General features: G+C 38.3%; 1 protein-coding gene across 3 annotated transcripts in view; it reads right to left on the bottom strand.

Moving 5' to 3' along the window:
- Positions 1–20,878, bottom strand: part of COL5A2 (collagen type V alpha 2 chain) — a 185,459-nt gene that overhangs the window by 44,669 nt on the left and 119,912 nt on the right. For all 3 annotated transcript variants that reach the window (XM_032220718.1, XM_032220699.1, XM_032220707.1), the window contains exons 12-18: positions 19,605–19,658; positions 15,403–15,456; positions 14,744–14,797; positions 12,934–12,978; positions 10,825–10,878; positions 9,928–9,972; positions 3,120–3,173 (exon numbers count right to left, since the gene is read on the bottom strand). In XM_032220718.1, coding sequence (XP_032076609.1) covers positions 3,120–3,173; positions 9,928–9,972; positions 10,825–10,878; positions 12,934–12,978; positions 14,744–14,797; positions 15,403–15,456; positions 19,605–19,658 — 360 coding nt within the window. The remainder of the gene's footprint in view (positions 1–3,119; positions 3,174–9,927; positions 9,973–10,824; positions 10,879–12,933; positions 12,979–14,743; positions 14,798–15,402; positions 15,457–19,604; positions 19,659–20,878) is intronic.

Genomic DNA, 20,878 nt, shown 5'->3' with positions numbered 1-20,878 from the left:
TGGACTTCAACTCCCAGAATTCCCCTGTCAGCATTCCCAAATTCCAAGAGTTGAAGTCCATGTGTCTTAAAATTTCTGAGATTGAGAAACAGTAGTCTAGATAACGGCCAGGTTGCCTTTTCTATCACAACTGTTATGCTCAATGTGAGGTTCTGTACTCTGCAAGGAGTAGACACAACACAGCATAGCAAATCTGTACATAATACAGGTGGTCCTTGACTTCCGACCACAATTTCTGTTGTTAAGTGAGATATTTGTTAAGTGAGTTATGTCCTATTTTATGACTTTTCTTGCCACAGTTGTTAAGGGAATCATTACTGTTGTCAAGTTAGTAACATGGTTATTAAGTGAAACTGGCTTCCCCATTGACTTTCCTTGTCAGAAGGTTGCAAAAGCTGATCACATGGCGCTGGAACAACAGAACCGTCATTAATGTGAATCAGTTGCCAAACATCTGAATTTTGATGATGTGACCATGGGGATGCTGCAACAGTCATAAGTCACTTTTTCAAGGCTGATGTAACTCTGAAAGGTCACTAAAAGAACTGTTGTAAGTTGAGGACTACCTGTACTTTATTACAGCACACACTTTCCCCATCCACAGGAGAAAAATTACTTTTGAAAAGAGAAGACAGCAACCCTAACTTCACTCTCTTCCACGCAAAAATCCCATCGAGTGAAATGGAGAATACTCAGCTACTGGTATTCAAGAGCATCTAAAGAAACCTGTTAAATAAGACAATTTATTTAGGGCAGTTTTTCCCAATTTCCACTTTCAAACATGTGAGGCCAATAATTCCCCAAATTCTCAGCTAGCAGCACCCCTGACTGGAAATTTTGGGAACTGCAGTGCCAACCCATGAAAGGTCTTCCAGTGTCAAAGACAGGGAATATTTTTTCCTATTCCAATTCTTTACACTAAATAACCTCTCTTCTCAATTTTGTTTAGCCATTGCAGCTGGGAGGAGAGGCATTAACACTGCATGAGAAATAGACAGTTAATGACACCATATAAATGAGTAATAAATTCTGGCTGTTCTCAGCTTGTCTGCTGTTTATTATTCTGTGGCACCGAATCCAAGGAGCAGTGCCAACATCCATTTGCTGTAAATAGATTGCGTTTCCAGCTGTTTCAGCTTCCTAAGGGATGTTGCAACCAGATCTGTGCAAATAAGTAACATCACATTCACAATAGTAAAAAAAAAATGTTAAAAGAATATATTGGGAAGTAAAGTTGAGTTTATTTCATCTAACTGATTAACTCTACGTGATTATCTCAGAAACAGGCCTCTTCACTTCATAACTGGATGTACATGCAATATACTTGCTTCTCCTTGGTTCACTCCCATATCCCATTTCAAATTACATCCATCCACATCTGGAGCTGCAACAAAATACTTGACTAACAAACTTTTTGCAGTGGTCTTTTAAGTGGGGACTTTAGGGCAATAGGCTCACAAAACAATACTATTTTTGGCACGCTAATATCTCCTGCTTGGCTTCTCCTCCTACTAATGAAAACGTCTGCAATAGTGATAGGCTATCTGGGGGTCTCAGGGCTAATAAAGTAACTGCTAAGCAAACAGAATTTTGTCTGACCTGAGATTTAATCAGTACAGTACAAGCCAAGTTTCAGAAACTGGTACTAAACTCTTGTTTGGATCTGTAATTTTAGAAATAAAGCAGAATGTGTAGTCTTTCTATAATGTTGACTCTTTCCAAAAAAAAAAAAAATCAAAATCCTAGCAAGCAGGAGAATCAATCCAGACCTAGATCATGAGAAACAAATTAACCAAGGGTTCTGTCAATTCATTCATTTCTACATGTTCTTAAAATTGGAGTCCCTGGTAGAGTTTATTCCTTTTTTTTTCCAAAATCTGAATGTGATAAACTGCTATCATGTTACCCAAACTCCTTCTTTTCATGTCTAGTTTAATGAAAAGAAGAACTGGGGTGACATGATAGCAATAACTCAGGAGTTGCCACAAAGAAGAGGGAGTCCATCTATACTCGAAGGCACCAGAAGGCAGGACAAGAAGCAGTGGATGGAAACTAATCAAGGAGAGAACCAACCTAGAACTAAGCAGATTTTCCTGACAGTTAGAACAATTAATCAGTGGACCAACTTGCCTGCAGAAGCTGTGAATGCTTCAACACTGGAAATTTTACAGAAAAGATTGGACAACCATTTGTCTGAAATGGTATAGGCGTTCCTGCCTGAGCAGGGTGTTGGACCAGAAGACCTCCAAGGTCCCTTCCAACTCTGCTATTCTGTCAAACAGTTCATGGTTGCAAGAATTGGATATGTCTAGTTTGACAAAAAGAAGAACTAGGGGTGAGATGATAGCAGTGTTCCAATATCTAAGGGAATGCTCCAAAGAAGAAAGGTCAACCTATTCTGCAAAGCAACTAAAAGTAGAAGAAGAAGCAATAGATGGAGACTAATCAATGGAAGATCCAACCTAGAACTAAGGAGGAATTTCCTAATAGTTCGAACAAATAATCAGTGGAACGGTTCATAACATCAGAGAAATAATTTCTAAATAAAGAGGCTTTAATTATGAGCAATCATCTTTCCTTCTGCCATTCTCACTATGGTATCTGTCCAAGTATGTGTGTCCTCCTTCGAGTCAGTGTTGACTCCTTGGGACTGCCTGGACAAATTCCTGCAGTTTTCTTGATAAGATTTCAGGAGTGGTTTCCCCTTGCCTATTTCCCAGGGCTGAGAGAGAGCAACTAACCAAGGTCACCCACCTGTCTTTGCCTCTAAAATGGGATTAGAAGTCGCAATCTTCTGCTTTGTAACCTGATGCCTTAATCACTACCCCAAATTGGCTCTTTTACCAGTTGTGTGAAGATAAAGTATCTTACAAGTTGAGCTCTGTTCCTGATATCTAAATGGACCTATATATGTTTGTTTCTTAGCAGCAATGTTGAAAATATACACCATCAACTTGTGTAAGTTTGTAGAAGTCTCTAGCTTGGATCTCCTGTTGATTTTGTATTCAAGTACTAAGTCAGACCATTTGAGAATGGTTCTTGAGCTGAGGCCGACCAAGGGCTACCATCTAACTGTACATTCCATCACCAATTAATAAAATTAAAAAAAAACTACTTACCTTCATGCCAGGTATGCCAGGAAAACCTGATGAACCAGTTATACCGAGAGGACCCTATAAAGAAGAGATGTTGAGCATCAATGAGAAATACCCTAAATATTCTAGCAAGAGCATGAATTAAAACAGTTCTCAGTGTGAAAGGAAGATTTAAGGAGCAACATACTACCAGTATATAGAAATAAAATGCTTATTTCATGCACACCTTTCCTTTGGAAAATTAATGGTAAGATTTTGACTATAATTTTATTACTAATATTTAACAATGGAATGGAATGGTATATTGTTTCATGCCAGGAAATGTTCTGTGCATGGAATGATTAGCCTCAGGTCAGATGTGGGTAACATTTTCATTGGATTCTTTTTTTCACATTTCTTAATGAATGAATGAATGAATGAATGAATGAAGACTTTTTTAATGTGGGACAAAGTGAAACTGACAGATCTCTCTGCTAACGATTTAACTCTGTGAATCTGTGCATTCAATTATATCTGCAGTATTGGATCAAGATTGTCACCTACTTTTATCCGATCAATTTCTGATCTTTGAACAACCAGGCACACAGAGAGAACAGCCTGGTTGCATTCCATTTTGAGAACTACTGCAGCTTCCAAATTTGGATGATAAAGAAAGAAAGTAAGCATTTTTCCTGTTAATTTCTGTAAAAGAACTTGACAACATTCACCCATTTATTTATGGGCAAAACAGAAAAATGTGATTTTTTAAAAAAATATTGCAAAAGAAAATGAAAATGACAGATTTATCTACCTCAATCCTCTTCTCTCAGAATGACAACAAATGACAACTTAGATTTTGAACATTAATGCTTTCTGCTTAAGTATAACAAATTGTCACTTCTGTGTAAAATAATACTGACAGTAAAAGTGAAGGCCATATAACTTCACTAATCTCAAGAGAGTGAAAGTCCCAAAATTGCACAGATTATAATGCAAAATTTCATAGAACTAAGAAAGCATTAGATGAATCAGTTAGTCTGAATATTAAGGGGGGAAATCCTGAAGGGGAAATTTCACAACAGTTTACAGCATGCCATCACACAGTTTGATAGCGTAAAGCAATAGCAATAGCACTTAGAATTACATACTGCTTCATAGTGCTTTTACGGCTCTCTCTAAGCCGTTTACAGTGTCAGCATATTGGCCCCAAAAAGCTGGTTCCTCATTTTACCGACCTTGGAAGGATGGAAGACTGAGTCAACCTTGGGCTGGTGAGAATCGAACTGCTGAACTGCTGGTAGTCAGCAGTCAGCAGAATTAGCCTGCAATACTGCATTCTAAGAGAAATGTTACCCATTTCTGATCTGAGGCTACTCATGCCTTCCCTATACAAGTTAAAAGGAGACAGAATTTGATTGACCATTCTCTTTAAATATTTCACTTCCTCAAAATAGACTTAGTGACTTTGAATTTTATGGTGCTTAAATGTCAGTGCAAGTCAAGTTACGGAGAGGCAACTTTAGTACCGTTCAATGCTTGCAAAGCAGCTACAAAGTTCCATCCAAAGAGTAGAGTTGTAACATGAAATGTCACATTCCATGTTGTCTTGAATGAAGAATTGGACATCAGAGACATTAAAAGAAATTATTGTAACTGCATATCACTCCAAGACAATGTAGTCCAAGGAAAATAATCAAACATGTACAACATACTAGCCAGTTTAACTTGAATATAAGTATTTGACAGTGTCTATTCCACTATTCATTTTTTTCTACAAAAAAGAATATCCTTTTTTAAAAGAATATAATAGAATTGTCATAGTGAAAACATCTGTAGCTCGGGTGTAGGATGAGGGTAAAGGTTCATTCTCTGAGCTTGTGGATGTTTAGGAACATTTCATCACCAGGCTAGGTAACATCTTCAGCAGAGTTTAGGGAATGTCAGTTTCAGTGTTCTTCTGTTTATAAGGGCTTCAGATGTGGGTGTGTCAAGTGAGGGCTTTGTGATGGGTCAGCTACGAGTCATCAGTGAGTCTTGTGATGGGTCTTGTGATAAGATTACCTCAGGTCAGGGTCATTGGGAGGTGAACTGCTGGTGATGGGATTGGTTGAAGGTCAGTGCTTTTCTCTGGTTGGCTGTGCAGTTGATTTGGATCCGGAGGAGTTTGTAGGCTGGTTGAAAGTCAATGTGTCTGTTGATGGAATTGCTTGTGGAGTGCTAGGCTTATATGAACTCATGAGCATGGCAGGTGGTAGCGTGGCCGATGATTTTTGTGTTGCTCCAATTGAACTGATGCTGTTTGGTGTTGGTGTGGGACTAGATTAAGGATTTGGGATCGTGGCATTTGACTGCCAGCCGGTGTTGGTGGATCCTGATTTTTTAGTGATGTGATATTTGTCCCACGTAGAACTCATTACAATGGTTACAGTTGATTTTCTAGATTACATTGTTTATTTTATCCTTCTGTATTTTGTCTCTGGATAATTCCTAGAATGTTTTATCTGGTGCATAAGCTCTCAGTGTCCATACAAGCAATAAGTGATCATAATTATAATCATAAAATACAATCATCATAAATCATGATGCAAGACTCATTGATAGTCATAGGATACTAAATAAACAAACAACATAAATCATAATAAGATACTAAATAAAGGCAATCCACATAAATCATGAGATACAAACCACAATGTTATATGACTATAATTAGGTAATAGGAAAGATGAAAAGATAATAGCTAATACAGCCCTATTAGGTGGTTTGACATCCTATGGCATAGACAGTGTTGTAGGAATTAGTTGTTTAGCAGAATGTTTAGCAGGGGCAAATAGTCCTATGTAGTTCCATAGGTCCATTCTTATGGCCTCCAAATAATGGAAAGATTTCTGTTTGGGTTTTATAATACGTTTTATGTGTTTGGCTATTCTGAACAGATAAGTTGCTTAAGCAATCTGTGGACAGTGTTGTGTTGCAATCATAAACTTTTCCAAATCCTTTCAAATGTTCACCAGTCCCCTGTGATTTCTTTTCCTTTTCCTTGGCTGACTGGATTTTTCTTGCAGAACAAGATGCATTCTCCAGTATAAAATATTGTCCGGAGTAAAGGATGTGTTTCCTGGCAATCTTAATAAGAAGAACGATCTGTTCCAGAAATGATTGGCTATGGGAAAATTATTTGGTTTCTAGCCTTGCATTGAAATTTATTCAAAGCATCCCTGCAAAATTTCATCTTCTTTCAAGTGATTAGTCATTTGTGTCTTCCTTTAGAAAGTTGGAGGCAAAAAACACAATCCACACACAAAGGGGAATTGCAGAAAGACAAAGGATTTGGGGGAATAACAACAATGATGACATCTCAAAAGAGAAATGGAAAACAGAAACAACATGGCAAATTTAATCGACTGGGTGCCAAATTAGATAAAATATTGTATATTAGGCAGAACATGGTGGCTCAGTGGCTAAGATGCTAAGCTTGTTGATTGAAAGGTCGCAGTTCAGTGGTTCGAATCCCTAGTGCCACATAACAGAGTAAGCCTCCATTACTTGTTCCAGCTTCTGCCAACCTAACAGTTTGAAAACACATTAAAAATACAAGTAGAAAAATAGAAACCACCTTTGGTGGGGGTTTGGGTAACAGTGTTCCATGTGCCTTTGGGATTTGGTCATGCCGGCCACATGACCACAGAGATGTCTTTGGACAGCGCTGGCTCTTCGGCTTTGAAATGGAGATGAGCATCTCCCCCTAGAGTCAGGAATAACTAGCATATATGTGCGAGGGGAACCTTTACCTTTACTTTACTGTGCATTAGTTGAAACCTGTGGCCTATAGTCAGGACAGATTCCTAAACTAGATCAAGAACATCTTACCATTTTTCTACTGAGATTTACATACCTTCACATCAAAAAGAATATGTCTTGAAGCAAGATTAAAGATAGGCCTGACTAGAATGCTAATGTTGGTTGCATGTTTCAACCATATGAATCACACATTCAGCTAACATCCATGGCAGGGATAAGCTGCAGTGTTTGATTAGGCTTTTTTTAGTGTACTGTATTAACAATGAAATCCATTTTTCATCTCTGGGTGCTGCCATGACCAAAATTCCTGGGCACAACTTGGACACAATGGAGAAATACAGTAGATCTAGGAGAATATTTTTCAATCTTGGCAATTTGACGATGTCTAACTCCCAGAATTCCATGCTGGAGAATTCTGGGAGCTGAAGCCCACACATTTTCAAGTTGTCAAGGTTGAGAAACACCTATCTAGGAAAAGTCCAAGATTTGCAGTGATTCATCGCAAAGTTAGTTTGATGGGCGGGGGGATTCCTTAGGAGCGTTAAGAAGATTTGGACAATTCCAATGGCCATTGGATTTTCTGTTGGGAAAAGATCAGGAAATAGAAAAAAGATGGAATAGAGAAAAGCCACAGGAAATCAAGCAATTGATTTTTTTTATTGTGATGTTCTGTTTCCTTATATTCAAATTACCTTTGCTTCAAATTTCCCAACCATTCTCTTATTTTAACAGTAATTCATGCATAATGTATACTTTCTTCTACTGGATTCTTCTCATAGATTTATGGTCTAGGATTTATCATTTTGTTGTTTGTATGCACACTGAGAGCTTATGCATCGGTGTCAAATTTCTTGTGTGTTCAATCACACTTGGCCAATCAAGAATATTCTACTCTACTCTACCCTATTCTACTCTAAAGAATAATCTATTCTATAAAATAATAGCTGTTAAGTTAACATTACTGATTCATTAACCTGATCAAATCCATTCTGGACATAATCCACAACATATTAACTTGGAAGGCAGAAAGGAGGGGAAAAAGTTCTAAGTTTGGTGCTTGCTGAGCAGCTGCTTGAAAGTGTTCCACAATTTTTAAAAAAATGCAGCTTCCATCATATTAACTAGCAAGCTTTCTATTGGTTGTCAGCCCTCGGGCTGCCATTCAGAGAGGAGCCCATCCATTGCCACGCCTGCTCGGCCATGGTTACACGCCACCAATGCTGCCACGTTGATGTTGATTTTCTGATGTTGGTTATCTGAAATTCAGTCTGAACTCTATATTACATCTAAAGTGGATCCAGTCCTTACAATGCAATGATGACAACACTCATAATGCACCCATGTTCACCCACACCCATGCTAATGCAGAAAGGATTCCTTTGGTCAGCAAGCTTTTTAGAATTCTCCACTGGCAACAACTGAGGACACCTCACTATGGCGTGATGAGAAAATTTTGGAAAGGAAATTGAGTGTACAGAGAGGCTCACATTTGAAGACACAATTGCCTTGTGGGGGTGGGTGTTTCTTGAAGAGAAATTTCAATACATGAGAAGGTCCTTTCTTCCCTAGGGATATGTTTTTTTCCCCAACTGTCTCCCTGCACGCAGCAATTATGGCTTTAAAAATTGTCCACGGCTGCCAATAAAAACGTCTTAAAAGCCTAGTTGTTTTAGACAACTGGACAGCTGTGGGCCAGATGGAAACAGCCCTTAATGTTACATCTGGCCTATGAGGATTTATCTAGAGTGAAGAAGTGGGTTGAATTAAGAATAAAGAGTAAAGTAAGTACATTCCACTAAACATTTCTTCTCCATCAGGAAGAAGCAACTGTATGTATGAGTTAAGTTTGTTTAAATATTTCCAGAAAGTAACTAGTGAATGGTAAAGCTGTTCTCCTCTTTTTCCCCACAACCACCACCCTCTGAGGTGGGTTGGGCTAAGAGGGAATAACTGTCCTTAAGGCACCCAGCCATCTTTCATGCCTAGCGCTGGACTAGAACTCACAGTCTCCTGGTTTCTAAGCCAGCACCTTCACAACTACATCAAATTGGCTCTTTCTTTTCCTGCCACTTCATAAATAAGTAAATAAATAAATATTCCAGGTTGAATGAACATGTTATTGGTTTTGACCCTGAATTTGTCTGGTCAACTGTTCCTGATGCCTGCAAAGGAGTCCCATCAACTTTTACCTAAGATACTATTTGTGCAAGTACTAAACACACTTAGAAATTGTTTTGCCATAAACTGTAGTTAGCAGCTTGTTTGCTGTCTTATTTATTCAAGAAATAAGGTGGTTACTTAGCTTTCCTCCTTTCTTTTCTGCATTTCTGAACAAAAAAATTAAATGTAAAATTCTACATTTTTTTTTGAAAACTTTGGTAACTGTCTTACCCTCATATCTAATCTCCACTACCTATACAAAAAGCCTTAAAGGAACATTTAAAGTGCATCTAAGATATGTTTCCATGTGTTTACAGATGGTAGTGGAGTAAGTGCAGTTTAGGGTTCTTCAATATATTCAATACTATTGTCACACACCCAAGGTTTAATGTGATCCATTGTCACTGTTGTTGTTATTTATGGTACTTATCAGTTAAAGTAGTATTTATTAAATTATTTCCTCATATTTAATGTTTGGGGTTGAACAAAAGCAAAAAAGGGAAGGAGGGAGCGAGGGGAGGGAGGGAGCAAGGGAGGGAAGGAAAGAAGGAAGGAAGGAAGGGAGGGAGGAAGGGAGGAAGGAAGGAAGGAAGGAAGGAAAGAAGGAAGGAAGGAAGGAAGGAAGGAAGGAAGGAAGGAAGGAAGGATTTTATCCTCTTCACCACCACAAATCTATAAGATACTTTGCACTGGGAGACAGTAACTATCCCAATGTTACCCAATAAATACCATAGTGGATACTGAAGTCCAGGTTTTGCAGTCCAATACCAATAGTAAATGGTACTGTTTTGTTGAGAGCATGGTTCTGTAAAATATCTTAATAAATTATGAAATTATGAACTGCAAATCTGTCAAATTCACATCAAGAGAATGAGGATAACAAAGAGACACTTACCGCTGGTCCTGGTTTCCCAGGCATACCATGCGAACCACGAGCTCCCTAAGAAAAAAAGAAATAAGGTTACAAGATAAAAGTTTGATTATATGACCACGATTTTAGCAATAGCAATACCAGTTAGACTTATATACCGCTTCATAGGGCTTTCAGCCCTCTCTAAGCGGTTTACAGAGTCAGCATATTGCCCCCAACAATCCGGGTCCTCATTTTACCCACCTCGGAAGGATGGAAGGCTGAGTCAACCCTAAGCCGGTGAGATTTGAACAGCCGAACTGCAGAATTGCAGTCAGCTGAAGTAGCCTGCAGTGCTGCATTTAACCACTGCACCACCTCGGCTCTATTTTCAAAGGGACATTGATAGATACAAGGGATATGAAAGAAATATGCCATCAGTTTCTATTAGGAACAGAGGGGCTCCATCACTGCACATGTAACTCAAGACAGAGGTTGATTTCTGATTGATTACAAAGTCTTCTTGCAAGGAAGACTGAAGTTGTAAGCACATTTGCTTGGAAATAACTTGGCATAGAAAAGTCATCCCCTGTTATTTTCTTAACTGCTTCAGGGAAAAGTATATTTTTTTAACAGAACAGTAGCAGTCTTCAATGTGTTTCAGGTTATTTTCAGTTGCTACTAACATATAGGTCTCAACTGATAATTGCTGTTCTCTTTCTACATGAGGGGTCTAAAAAGCCATTAGAAGTTCCCAATGCTTTTTAGTGGCTTTCTAGTGCAATTGCCAAAACTGAGTGTTTCCAAAATTAGCTATTAACTAGAAATCACATTTAAAGTGAAGAGCAAGCAAAGATATATTTAAATGAGGATGGTTTAACAAGCTGGTTCAACAATTACACTGGCTTTGTATATGTTATTGTACAGAAAACAGTTACTTACTGGAACGCCCTGTGGTCCAATTCGACCTCTTTCTCCTGCCATCCCTCGGGGACCCTGGAGTCAATAACATCAAAAGAAAAAGATATTATTCCAGAGTTTAAAAGGAAGTGGAGATCATCTGCTTGTAATTCTCCTCAACTCTAGTTATGACTGACCGATTATTTCCTTTATCCACCCCAAAACAAATATTATCTGGGCAGTCAGCATAAAAAGAATAAATGTTCAGTGAATCTGAGGTAAACATACAGACACACCCAAGCAGTTCAGGAAATGGAATTTAAAACATCTTTTAAATAAGACAGAAGTATTATGAAGTAAACATGTTGTGTCGTGCAGTTTTTTTCTATGAAAGGAGAAGCTAGGAAGATGCAAAGAAAATTGCTTAATAGGTGCCTGCACTAAAGAATAATCTTCTGAGGCAATGTATAACAAGTATGGCATCTCCAGTTTGTTAACTATTAGGCAGGTGCATAAAGGATAAGACAATCTATCATCATCCTATCATGATGTCCAGTTTCAGTTAAATTCAATTAATGTGAAAGAACGAGCAGATACAGGGAAAAGCAGAGTCAATCACCATTTAATGTCAATGATAACAGAAGAGGTATGCTACATTAAAAATTATAGTACAATATAGAGGCATAATATAAGATCAGATAATGGTCAAACTCAAGGCCCATGGGCCAAATCTGGCCTGCAAAGTGCTTAGATCTGGCCCATAGGGCTGCCCTGAAAACAGCAAAGGACTGGCCTGCAGTGCCTCTGCCAGCAAAAAACAAAGCTTGGGAAGGCCATGCGCAGCCATTCCAAGCTTTGTTTTCAGCCATGACAGCCTCCTGCAGCCCTCTGCCAGCAAAAACTGAGCTTGGGGGGTTTCGTACACCACTACTCCCAAATGCCGTTTTCACTGGCAGAGGGTTGCAGGAGGCTGTTGTAGCTGAAAATGGGACCCTGGAGTCCTTTTTCGCTGGCAGAGTGCTCAGGCCATCACAGACACCCTTGACACAAGTGGTGTCATGCTGGTCACACATCCAGGCCATGCCCATCCTGGCAGGGGGGGGGGCTGCTGCCAGTTTTACTACTGGTTTGCAACCTATGTGCAACGTGCGCAGATGTGCATGCACTCTTCAATGTAAATTGTTTTGGGTGCAGGCATAAAAACAATTTACATTGAACTGCGCATGCACAGTCACTAAAATCCAAAATGGCAGCGGCCCAGCAGCAGTGAGGTAAATGGTTCGGGGACATGAATTCCATTACCAGTTTGGCTGAACCGGGCCAAACTGGCAGCAACCCACCTTTGCACCCCAGGCCCCTGAGGTCAAACACAACCTTGATGCAGCCCCCAATGAAATCGAGTTTGATGCCCTTGCCCTACAGCAATGATCATGGATGAAACTGAGGTAGACTTGAGTTCATAGAAAAAAGCAATAGCAATAGCAATAGCAGTTAGACTTATATACCGCTTCATAGGGCTTTCAGCCCTCTCTAAGCGGTTTACAGAGTCAGCATATCGCCCCCACAGTCTGGGTCCTCATTTCACCCACTTCGGAAGGATGGAAGGCTGAGTCAACCTTGAGCCGGTGAGATTAGAACCACTGAACTGCAGATAACAGTCAGCTGAAGTGGCCTGCAGTACTGCACCCTAACCACTGCGCCACCTCGGCTCTTCAAAAAAAGTTCTTCCTCTGGCATATGGAAAACAAGTTATGTTGTCTTTGTTTTTAAAAAAACAAAAATAAATTCTCCTTGCATTCTCTCAGTTACTACTTCAAGGTCCAATCTGGCTGACTGTCTCTGTAGAAAATAAATTGCTAGTATAGCTTCTGTGGGAAATAACTTTTTTCACCTTTAAAAAAAATCACCCCTTTGCTCAGTTTTCTTACAGTTTGGATGGCAGCTGGCAGCTGGTATAGATTGCCATCCCAACTAATCTTATGACCCTGGGGTCTAAAACAAGATAAACCTAACCAGAGAGCTGAATGAAGAAATAAAATTAAGATATTTCTTCAATAATTTGACTAAAACTACACTTATAGAGTAATAAAAAAAACCTACAGGAAGAAAAAGAAAGAAAAGAATTGTGAATAATGAATATGATACACTCACCATAGGTCCTGTTGCACCCATCTGCCCTGGTGGACCTGATTCACCCTATACATTAAGTGAAATAAAGATAGTTTATTTAAACTTAGGGACCCACATTTCAACAACAAAGCAAAAATAAAATTTACACCTTGCAACAATCCCTCATCGTATAATGAAATAAAAATGTAATGTACATTCCAAATAGAAGTGTGTTGGGGGGGGGTCCAGTGAGACCAGTCTATCAGGGCTAACCTGGTCTAGCCAAATGTGGGACTGAGCATAATGCTTCTGTTTACACCTTTCAGCCTCCATCCAGGTATCTTTGCAGGCAGTCGCTTTCACGACAAACTATTTTTGTGTTGAATTTATTTGTCAGTAAAATATAAATTCTTCCAAACAGAAGATAGTTGGAAATTATTCCAAGCAAAATATTACATATTTGTGAAGTTTGGTCATATCATTTTGATGGCTTCTCCTTCTTCTTCTACTGATCTATCAATGACATTTTCTAATATATACATGAAATGTATTGTTCACACTAGATTGCCTTGTGAGAGTGAGGGATTCTTGAGGACAGATTTAAATATCTTAGAAGGGATGGTTCCTTCTTCTCAGGAATTTATTCCATCCCAATTCTCTCCCCAAATGGAGGGTTATATTTTTAAAAGGTATCCACTGTTGCCAATGAAAACTTTTTAAAAGCCTAGTTATTCCACAGGCTAGACAGCTGTGGACCAGATGAAAATGGCTCTTAATGCTACATCTGGTCCATGAACTATAGGACGAAAGGAAGCAAAATTGAGGTGCACTCATTCTGCCAGTATTTCTCATATTTGAATTTCATATAACTTTGCAACGTTGAGAGCATCGTTCTATAAGTTTCTCTGCAATATTTTTGTCACCTAGCTACAAGCAAACTTTGATGAAACTCTTAACATATAGTTCTTTCTGGCTTTATCTAGATTAAAGAAGGCAGTTTAATTAACACAAGGATAAAGTAAATCTATCACACTAAAACTTTCTTCTAAATCAGGAAGAAGCAACAATATGCATGAATTGAGCTTATTTAAATCCAACCACGAAACACCAAAAGTCAGCAAAAGTGAATATTTATTCAATTTTAACCCTCCTAGAACTACTTCTATTGAATAAACCAATAATGCAGAATATTGTCATTTTGTCTATTGCTAAACATAAAGAACTCAAGGATCCTGTCTGACTGGCTACTTATTATTTACTTGTATAGTTATCCATTTTTCAACCAACTCTAAGTGGCTTCTAGTGAATACTTGTTTTTTCCTCTCTAACCTTACTATAAGTAAGTAAGTAGCTACATGATAATACCAGGGTCTCTTTTTTGCCTCTAAACCTAGCTGCATGCATGATTTATGCCACTTCTGAATAATAATTATTTTGGATATACTTTTTTTTCAAACATGTCATGCATCATAATGTGAAGGTTTCTTCCATAACTTTTCTAAAAGTAGCAATAGCAATAGCAATCAATAGCAATAGCAATAGCAGTTAGACTTATATACCACTTCATAGGGCTTTCAGCCCTCTCTAAGTGGTTTACAAAGTCAGCATATCGCCCCCACAGTCTGGGTCCTCATTTTACCCACCTTGGAAGGATGGAAGGCTGAGTCAACCCTGAGCCGGTGAGATTTGAACCGCTGAACTGCTGAACTAGCAGTCAGCTGAAGTGGCCTGCAGTGCTGCACTCTACCCACTGCGCCACCTCGGCTCTTGTATACAATGCACCTCATAATAAGTTGAAGCAATAGAACAATACTATTATACTACATGGTAATAAAAAAAGTACCAAATTTACCTTAGATCCATGGGCTCCAATTTCACCTTTAGGGCCATCAAGTCCTTTCTCTCCCTGTGATGTAAATATAAATCCACTCAGCAATTGCAGTGGCATATAAATCCGGTAAAAAAACAACAACAGACAAATAATTTTGAAGCCGCGTTAAGCAACAAAGGGTGGGGGGGGAGAGAAGCAAGGATTTTTTAAAAAAATTGCAAAAGAATACATGTCAACTCCTTCATTAGGTTTAGGTTTAGGTTTCGTTTTATTTATATGCCTCCCTATTCCCAGCGGGACTCAGGGCGGCGCACAAACCCAAGGGGGGAAAGGGAGACACAAAAAGTACAAATACAAGGCATTTAAAAAATAACCAACAGCCACACAGATCGAGAGGGGAAGGGAACTCATCAATCCCAGGCCTGCCGACACAGCTAGGTTTTAACGGCTTTTCGGAAGGCCTGGAGAGAGGTGAGGGTCCGAATCTCTGCGGGGAGTTCGTTCCAAAGGGCCGGAGCTGCCACAGAGAAGGCCCTCCCGCGGGTGGTAGCCAGATGGCATTGGCTGGTGGACGGAACCCGGAGGAGGCCAGCCCTGTGTGATCTAATGGGTCTTTGGGAGGTAATTGGCAGCAGGCGGTCTCTCTGTGTGTGGAGGAAAGAAGATATATTCACACTTACTCTAGGGCCCTTCTGACCTTGATGACCTGGTGTACCAGGAAAACCTCGAGCTCCCTGAAACAGAATGAGAAAATACACAATTATATAATGAAACAAGACACCTCTTCCTTTCAAGTCAGGCTACAGTCAAGTCCTCCTTCCTGTCCCCATAGTATATGTAGATCAGGAGTGTCAAAGTGGCAGCCCGTGGGCCAGATGCATTACGCACAGGCCACACCCACCCCAGCTCCGCCAAGGCAAAAGAGTCATGATACATCATGTGACACAATCAAGTTTGACACCTGTGGTACAGATGTTTCTACCACCTGGTATCCACAGTTGCAAGTTGCCAATAGTCATTTCAACCATTTTTAGGTTTTGCATTTAAGAAAGATATGCAGGGATAAATATGGTTCTCTCCACATCTTCTTAGTGGCTTCTTAACATAGCAATTAGGGACTGAATGCCTTAACCATGACATTTTTTAATTACCAAGGGCATTTGTGCAGCAAAGAATCTCCTCCATCCCTGGAAGTATATGTCAAATTACATACTGCATAATGTACAGAAGAAGCATTTAATAAAGATTTTCTGCTTCTTTTGACTATGTGTGGATGACAAGGAAATTCAAAATGGAGATGATAAGGGCAGAATTATTAAGTTCTCAGATGCAAGGATGATAATGTATAATCTATCACATTTTAACTTTCAGGATCCTGAAAGTGACACCAATTGAGGAAGGCCAGTCCAAATCTTTTTAATTAGGTTCTTTATGAGATGAAAATGGGAAAATATTAAATATTTGGTGCAAGTAGAGGTAACAAATTGAAGTATGAGGATTGAGATAAACACTGGAAAATATCGCATATGAATACTACAGTTACATATGCCCTGAAACTAAGAATTGAATAGAATAACAGAGTTGGAAGGGACCTTGAAGGTCTTCTAGTCCAACCCCCCTGCTTAGGCAGGAAACCCTACACCACTTCAGACAAATGGATATCCAACATCTTCTTAAAAACGTCCAGTGTTGGAGCATTTACAACTTCTGGAGGCCAGTTGTTCCATTGATTAATTGTTCTGCCAGGAAATTTCTCCTTAGTTCTAAGTTGCTTCTCTCCTTGATTAGTTTCCACCCATTGCTTCTTGTCCTACCCTCAGGTGCTTTGGAGAATTATAGAAAAATTGAATGATGGGAGAAGTTTTGAGGTACTTGGCAAAGGAGAAAAAGAAAGAGGCTCACAGATAAAATAAAGAAGGGAGGCAACCAACTTTAAAAGGTAAATAAACAGGCATTTGTAGAAGCCACAAATTAACATTCTGGCATTAGTACAATGCACACCTGAGTTTTCTACATTACAAAAATCTTAGCTTCGGGATGCAAAATTATATCCAAATTTCACTGCTTTTGCTTAAATTAAAAAAAAAACTTTGAAAAGCTTCAAAGGAAGTAACAGATGATAATCTCAAAAAAGAGGGTGGGGTGAAATTGCAGAACTTGTTCTACAATATCCCGTGAAAGCTTTTCTGTTCCTACAGAGTTGAACATATTTTCTTCAAGAGTGTGGGGGAAAGTACCATTTAGTAAGTGGGGATCTTTTCTCTCCTGTGATCTGATCAGAAAGCAACTAAAAACAATACCCAAACTGCTTGATTTTAAGTGTCTTAGCTTTTCTGTTCATTTTTCTCCAGGGCAGATCATTCACCAGATATGCTGACTTCCAAAACTTGCCAGAAACCCAGTCTATCTTTTACAGGTCTTTGAAATGGCTGGAGATTAATGATCAGTCATTACCATCAAAAATATTTGCATCTTGTAATGTTTACTTATTTGTCCAAGTTTTCAAAGGATTTTGTTATCTGAGGGTTTTTTTTCCTTTTAATTTATCTTTATTAATAAATAAAATAAATTGTGAAGGACATCATGAAAAAAAATGTGAGTTATCAGGGCCTTGGAGTTTTTATACTTAGCAGTAATATAAGTTGAGCTGTTGTTGGGAGGGACCTTGGAGATCTTGTAGTCCAACCTCTGCTCAAGCAGGAAAACCTATATCATTTCAGACAAATGGTTCTCCAATATTTTCTTTAAAACCTCCAATGTTGGATCACTCACAACTTCTGGAGGCAAGATATTCCACTGGTTAATTTTTCTCACTGTTGGGAAATTTCTCCTTATTTCTAGGTTGGTAGTATCCTTGGTTAGTTTCCATCCATTGCTTCTTGTCTTGCCTTCAGGTGCTTTGAAAAATAGGTTGACAACCCTCCATTCTTTGATTAGATATTGGAATATTGTTATCAGGTCACCCCTAGTTCTTCTTTTCATTAAACTAGACATTCCCAATTCCAACAACTGTTCTTCATATGTTTTAGCCTCCAGTCTCCTCATCAATTTTGTTGCTCTTCTCTGAACTCTTTCTAGAGTCGCAACATCTTTTTTTTTATATTGTGGTGACCAAAACTGGATGCAATATTCCAAATCTTACCAAGGCATTATAAAGTGATACTGACACGTGATATTGATTTCATCCTTCTGTTAATGTAGCCTGCATTGGGGGGGGGAGGTTGGGGGGGCAGCTGCAACACACTGTTGACTTATATTTTTAAATGGTTGTTCACTAGGATTCCAAGATCCTTCTTGCAATTACTACTACTACGGAGACAGGTACTATCTATTCTTTATATAGCAGGAAAGCCGCTTATATGCAACCTGGGGCTATTTATGTGAGACTCCTAACTCAACAATGTAGAACTGTCTGCACAACATTATGGGCATCCTTAGTGATTTTTAAGGCCAATTTTAAGCATTTATCATTCAATTCTGAAATTTAAATCCACATGCAAAACAATGGAAGAAAATGTGCCACTGTGGTTTTGCCTGATTGGTCAGGAAATAAATATACATCCTTATAACCAATAAAGCTTTGGAATTTGTCCTGTCTATTATGCATAGTTTTCTAAGTTTTCTTGGAAAACAATCCATTTTTGAACCAGCAATCGTAAAACAGAATTTCCTCTAAAACCTTTATATCATAGGGTTCTTTCAAAAGTGCTACTGTGTTGTATTTCACGGGATAACAGATCATATGCGGTATTTACTTTGAATGGAAGAGAATAATAATTTTGCATTGACTGTTCAGTAAGAGTAATGATAGAAGTTTCCTGACCAAATTGGCAAAGGGATACCTAGTGGCCATTTTTCTACTGGTTTGTTCTGAAATTTTTGTTCTTATGTTTTATGTTTTTGTTTTTGGGGGATCTGCTAACAAATATATTTTCTGTAATTTTGTTTAATGATAATACTTAGTATGATATTCTTTTTTTTCATGCTGATCAGAAATCAGCAATATAAATATTGATCCTTTTCACAGAAGATAGAGGAAACAGAGAAAACTTCTGGCTCATCCTGATTTAATTACAGGTTGAGCCCAACATTTCTGTTATTAAGTGAAACATTTGTTAAGTGAGTTTTGCCCCCTTTTATGATCTTTCTTCCCACAATTATTGAGTTAACAACATGGTTGCTAAGTGAATCTGGCTTCCCCATTGACTTTGCTTGTGAGAAGGTCACAAAAGAGGATCCCATGGCCCTGGGACAATGCAATGGTCATAAATATGTGTCAGTTGCCAAGCATCTGAATTTTGATCACATGACCATAGGGATGCTGCAATGGACGTAAGTGTGAAAAATGGCCATAAGACCCTTTTTTCAGTGCCATTATAACTTTGAACAAATGAACTGTTGTAAGTCGAAGGCTATAAGTCCTGTATTATTTAGCAACCATGACACATACCGATACTATCCACATGAAAATTCTTTGCCTATTTAGATGCATTTCCTGAGTGCATTGCATTAACATTCAGTTTGCAACTGAAACTCTATGGATATGGATGGAAAAACATGTGGTTTTTCACATTTAAGACCGTTAGTCAAGAAATATAGGTGAATATTTTTTTTTTCATTCTTATCTTCTATCCCCAGCTATCCTTCCTATGCTACAGTACAGTTTCCAAAGATAAAATCTCTTGCATGTTCTAAAAACCAGATAAGTTTAAGAAATTAAGCTAAGAGGATACAGGCCTTTTATTTATCTTTTTCCTGTCTCAAAAATGTACACCTCTTGATGACACATATACATTGTATAAGTGCAGTCTAGGATCCTTTACAGATTTTATTCCAACTCTAAATGTATAGTTTGTTCAGAACAATAATTAATTGTACATACTGGAGATCCTGGAAATCCAACTTCCCCAGGTTGCCCTGGTCTGCCAGATTCACCCTAAAAGAACAAAACAATAAAGTCATAAAACCACAAAATAAAAGCAATGGTGGATCTGATTGGGTTGCTGCTGCCAAGAAGGGAGGGAGTTGGTTACATGTTGTGGTTTTTAATGTTGTAAGTCACCTGGAGTCACCTTGTGTGAGTTAGGCACCCAAAAATTTGTTTAGTAAATAAATGCATAGAGTTCTAATATCTTGCACATCAGAGAGTTTCTTTTCTCTGAAACATGTTATTGTCATTCAGGCTGAAGGCGTGAGAAAGTCTTGAAAGTTTATTTTTTCAAAACTAATGCATTTTGAATATTGTACCAATATATATGTTACACATATACATATGTGTAACTGTTACCAACCAAGGTTTCTGCTAACCTACATGTAACACTCCAGTCATTTATAATAAGTGTACCTATCTTTTCTTTGAAATTGTCACATCTGCAATAGCAGGTAAGTTGAGGTTCCAAGAAACAATGAAGTTCTATTAGAATGTAGCAACTAATGAAGGCTGTTTCACTATGAAATGGTTGGTTGTAGTAAAAACTAACAGCAGATTAAACTTCGTAGTACTATATAAGATATATACTGTGCATAGCATAACAGGAACTAAATATCGACATTCAGTGTTATACAAAAGAGACTTTGCACCCCCAGGAATGACTTCCACTGTCATAAAGCACAATTTTATTTTACTGAAAACCCACTATCTATAATAGTGGCACATATCACATTATACCAAAGCATAATAGTTTTCAAAGTTGAGTTACAATGGATTGTGAGAAATGGCTCAAAATCAGGCACCTTATCATGCAGGAGCAGATACACTTTTTACTAATACAAAATCTATGTTGGATCAAGCCCACTGTATTCATGCAACTAAGGATAAGTCAATATTCCATATTTTAATGGACCGTTGCATATATGTGAAAATGGCTGCAGTATTATTTAGCCATTAATGTCAGTGATCAGTGTAAAATAAAATAAAAATAATTTCTTCCCCATTTAGGGAGGGAACATTTAGTATTGAAAATGTTCAATTTAGTACTGAAACTAGATCAAAATTTAGTTGCATCACATTATTATATGGTTGACTATGCTGCCTTTCCTCAATCTAATATCCTCTGGACATCTTAGGAACAAATTCCCATAATTTTGAGCCCATAGAAGTTGAATCTCAACATACATGGAAGTTAGCAAGTGAAGGAAGGGGATATATTTTTTTAA

This window comes from Thamnophis elegans, chromosome 1 (genome assembly GCF_009769535.1).
Source record: "Thamnophis elegans isolate rThaEle1 chromosome 1, rThaEle1.pri, whole genome shotgun sequence".
Lineage (NCBI taxonomy): Eukaryota > Metazoa > Chordata > Lepidosauria > Squamata > Colubridae > Thamnophis > Thamnophis elegans.
The sequence above is the reverse complement of the archived record's forward strand: the minus strand, read 5'-3'. Positions and strand labels throughout refer to the sequence as shown.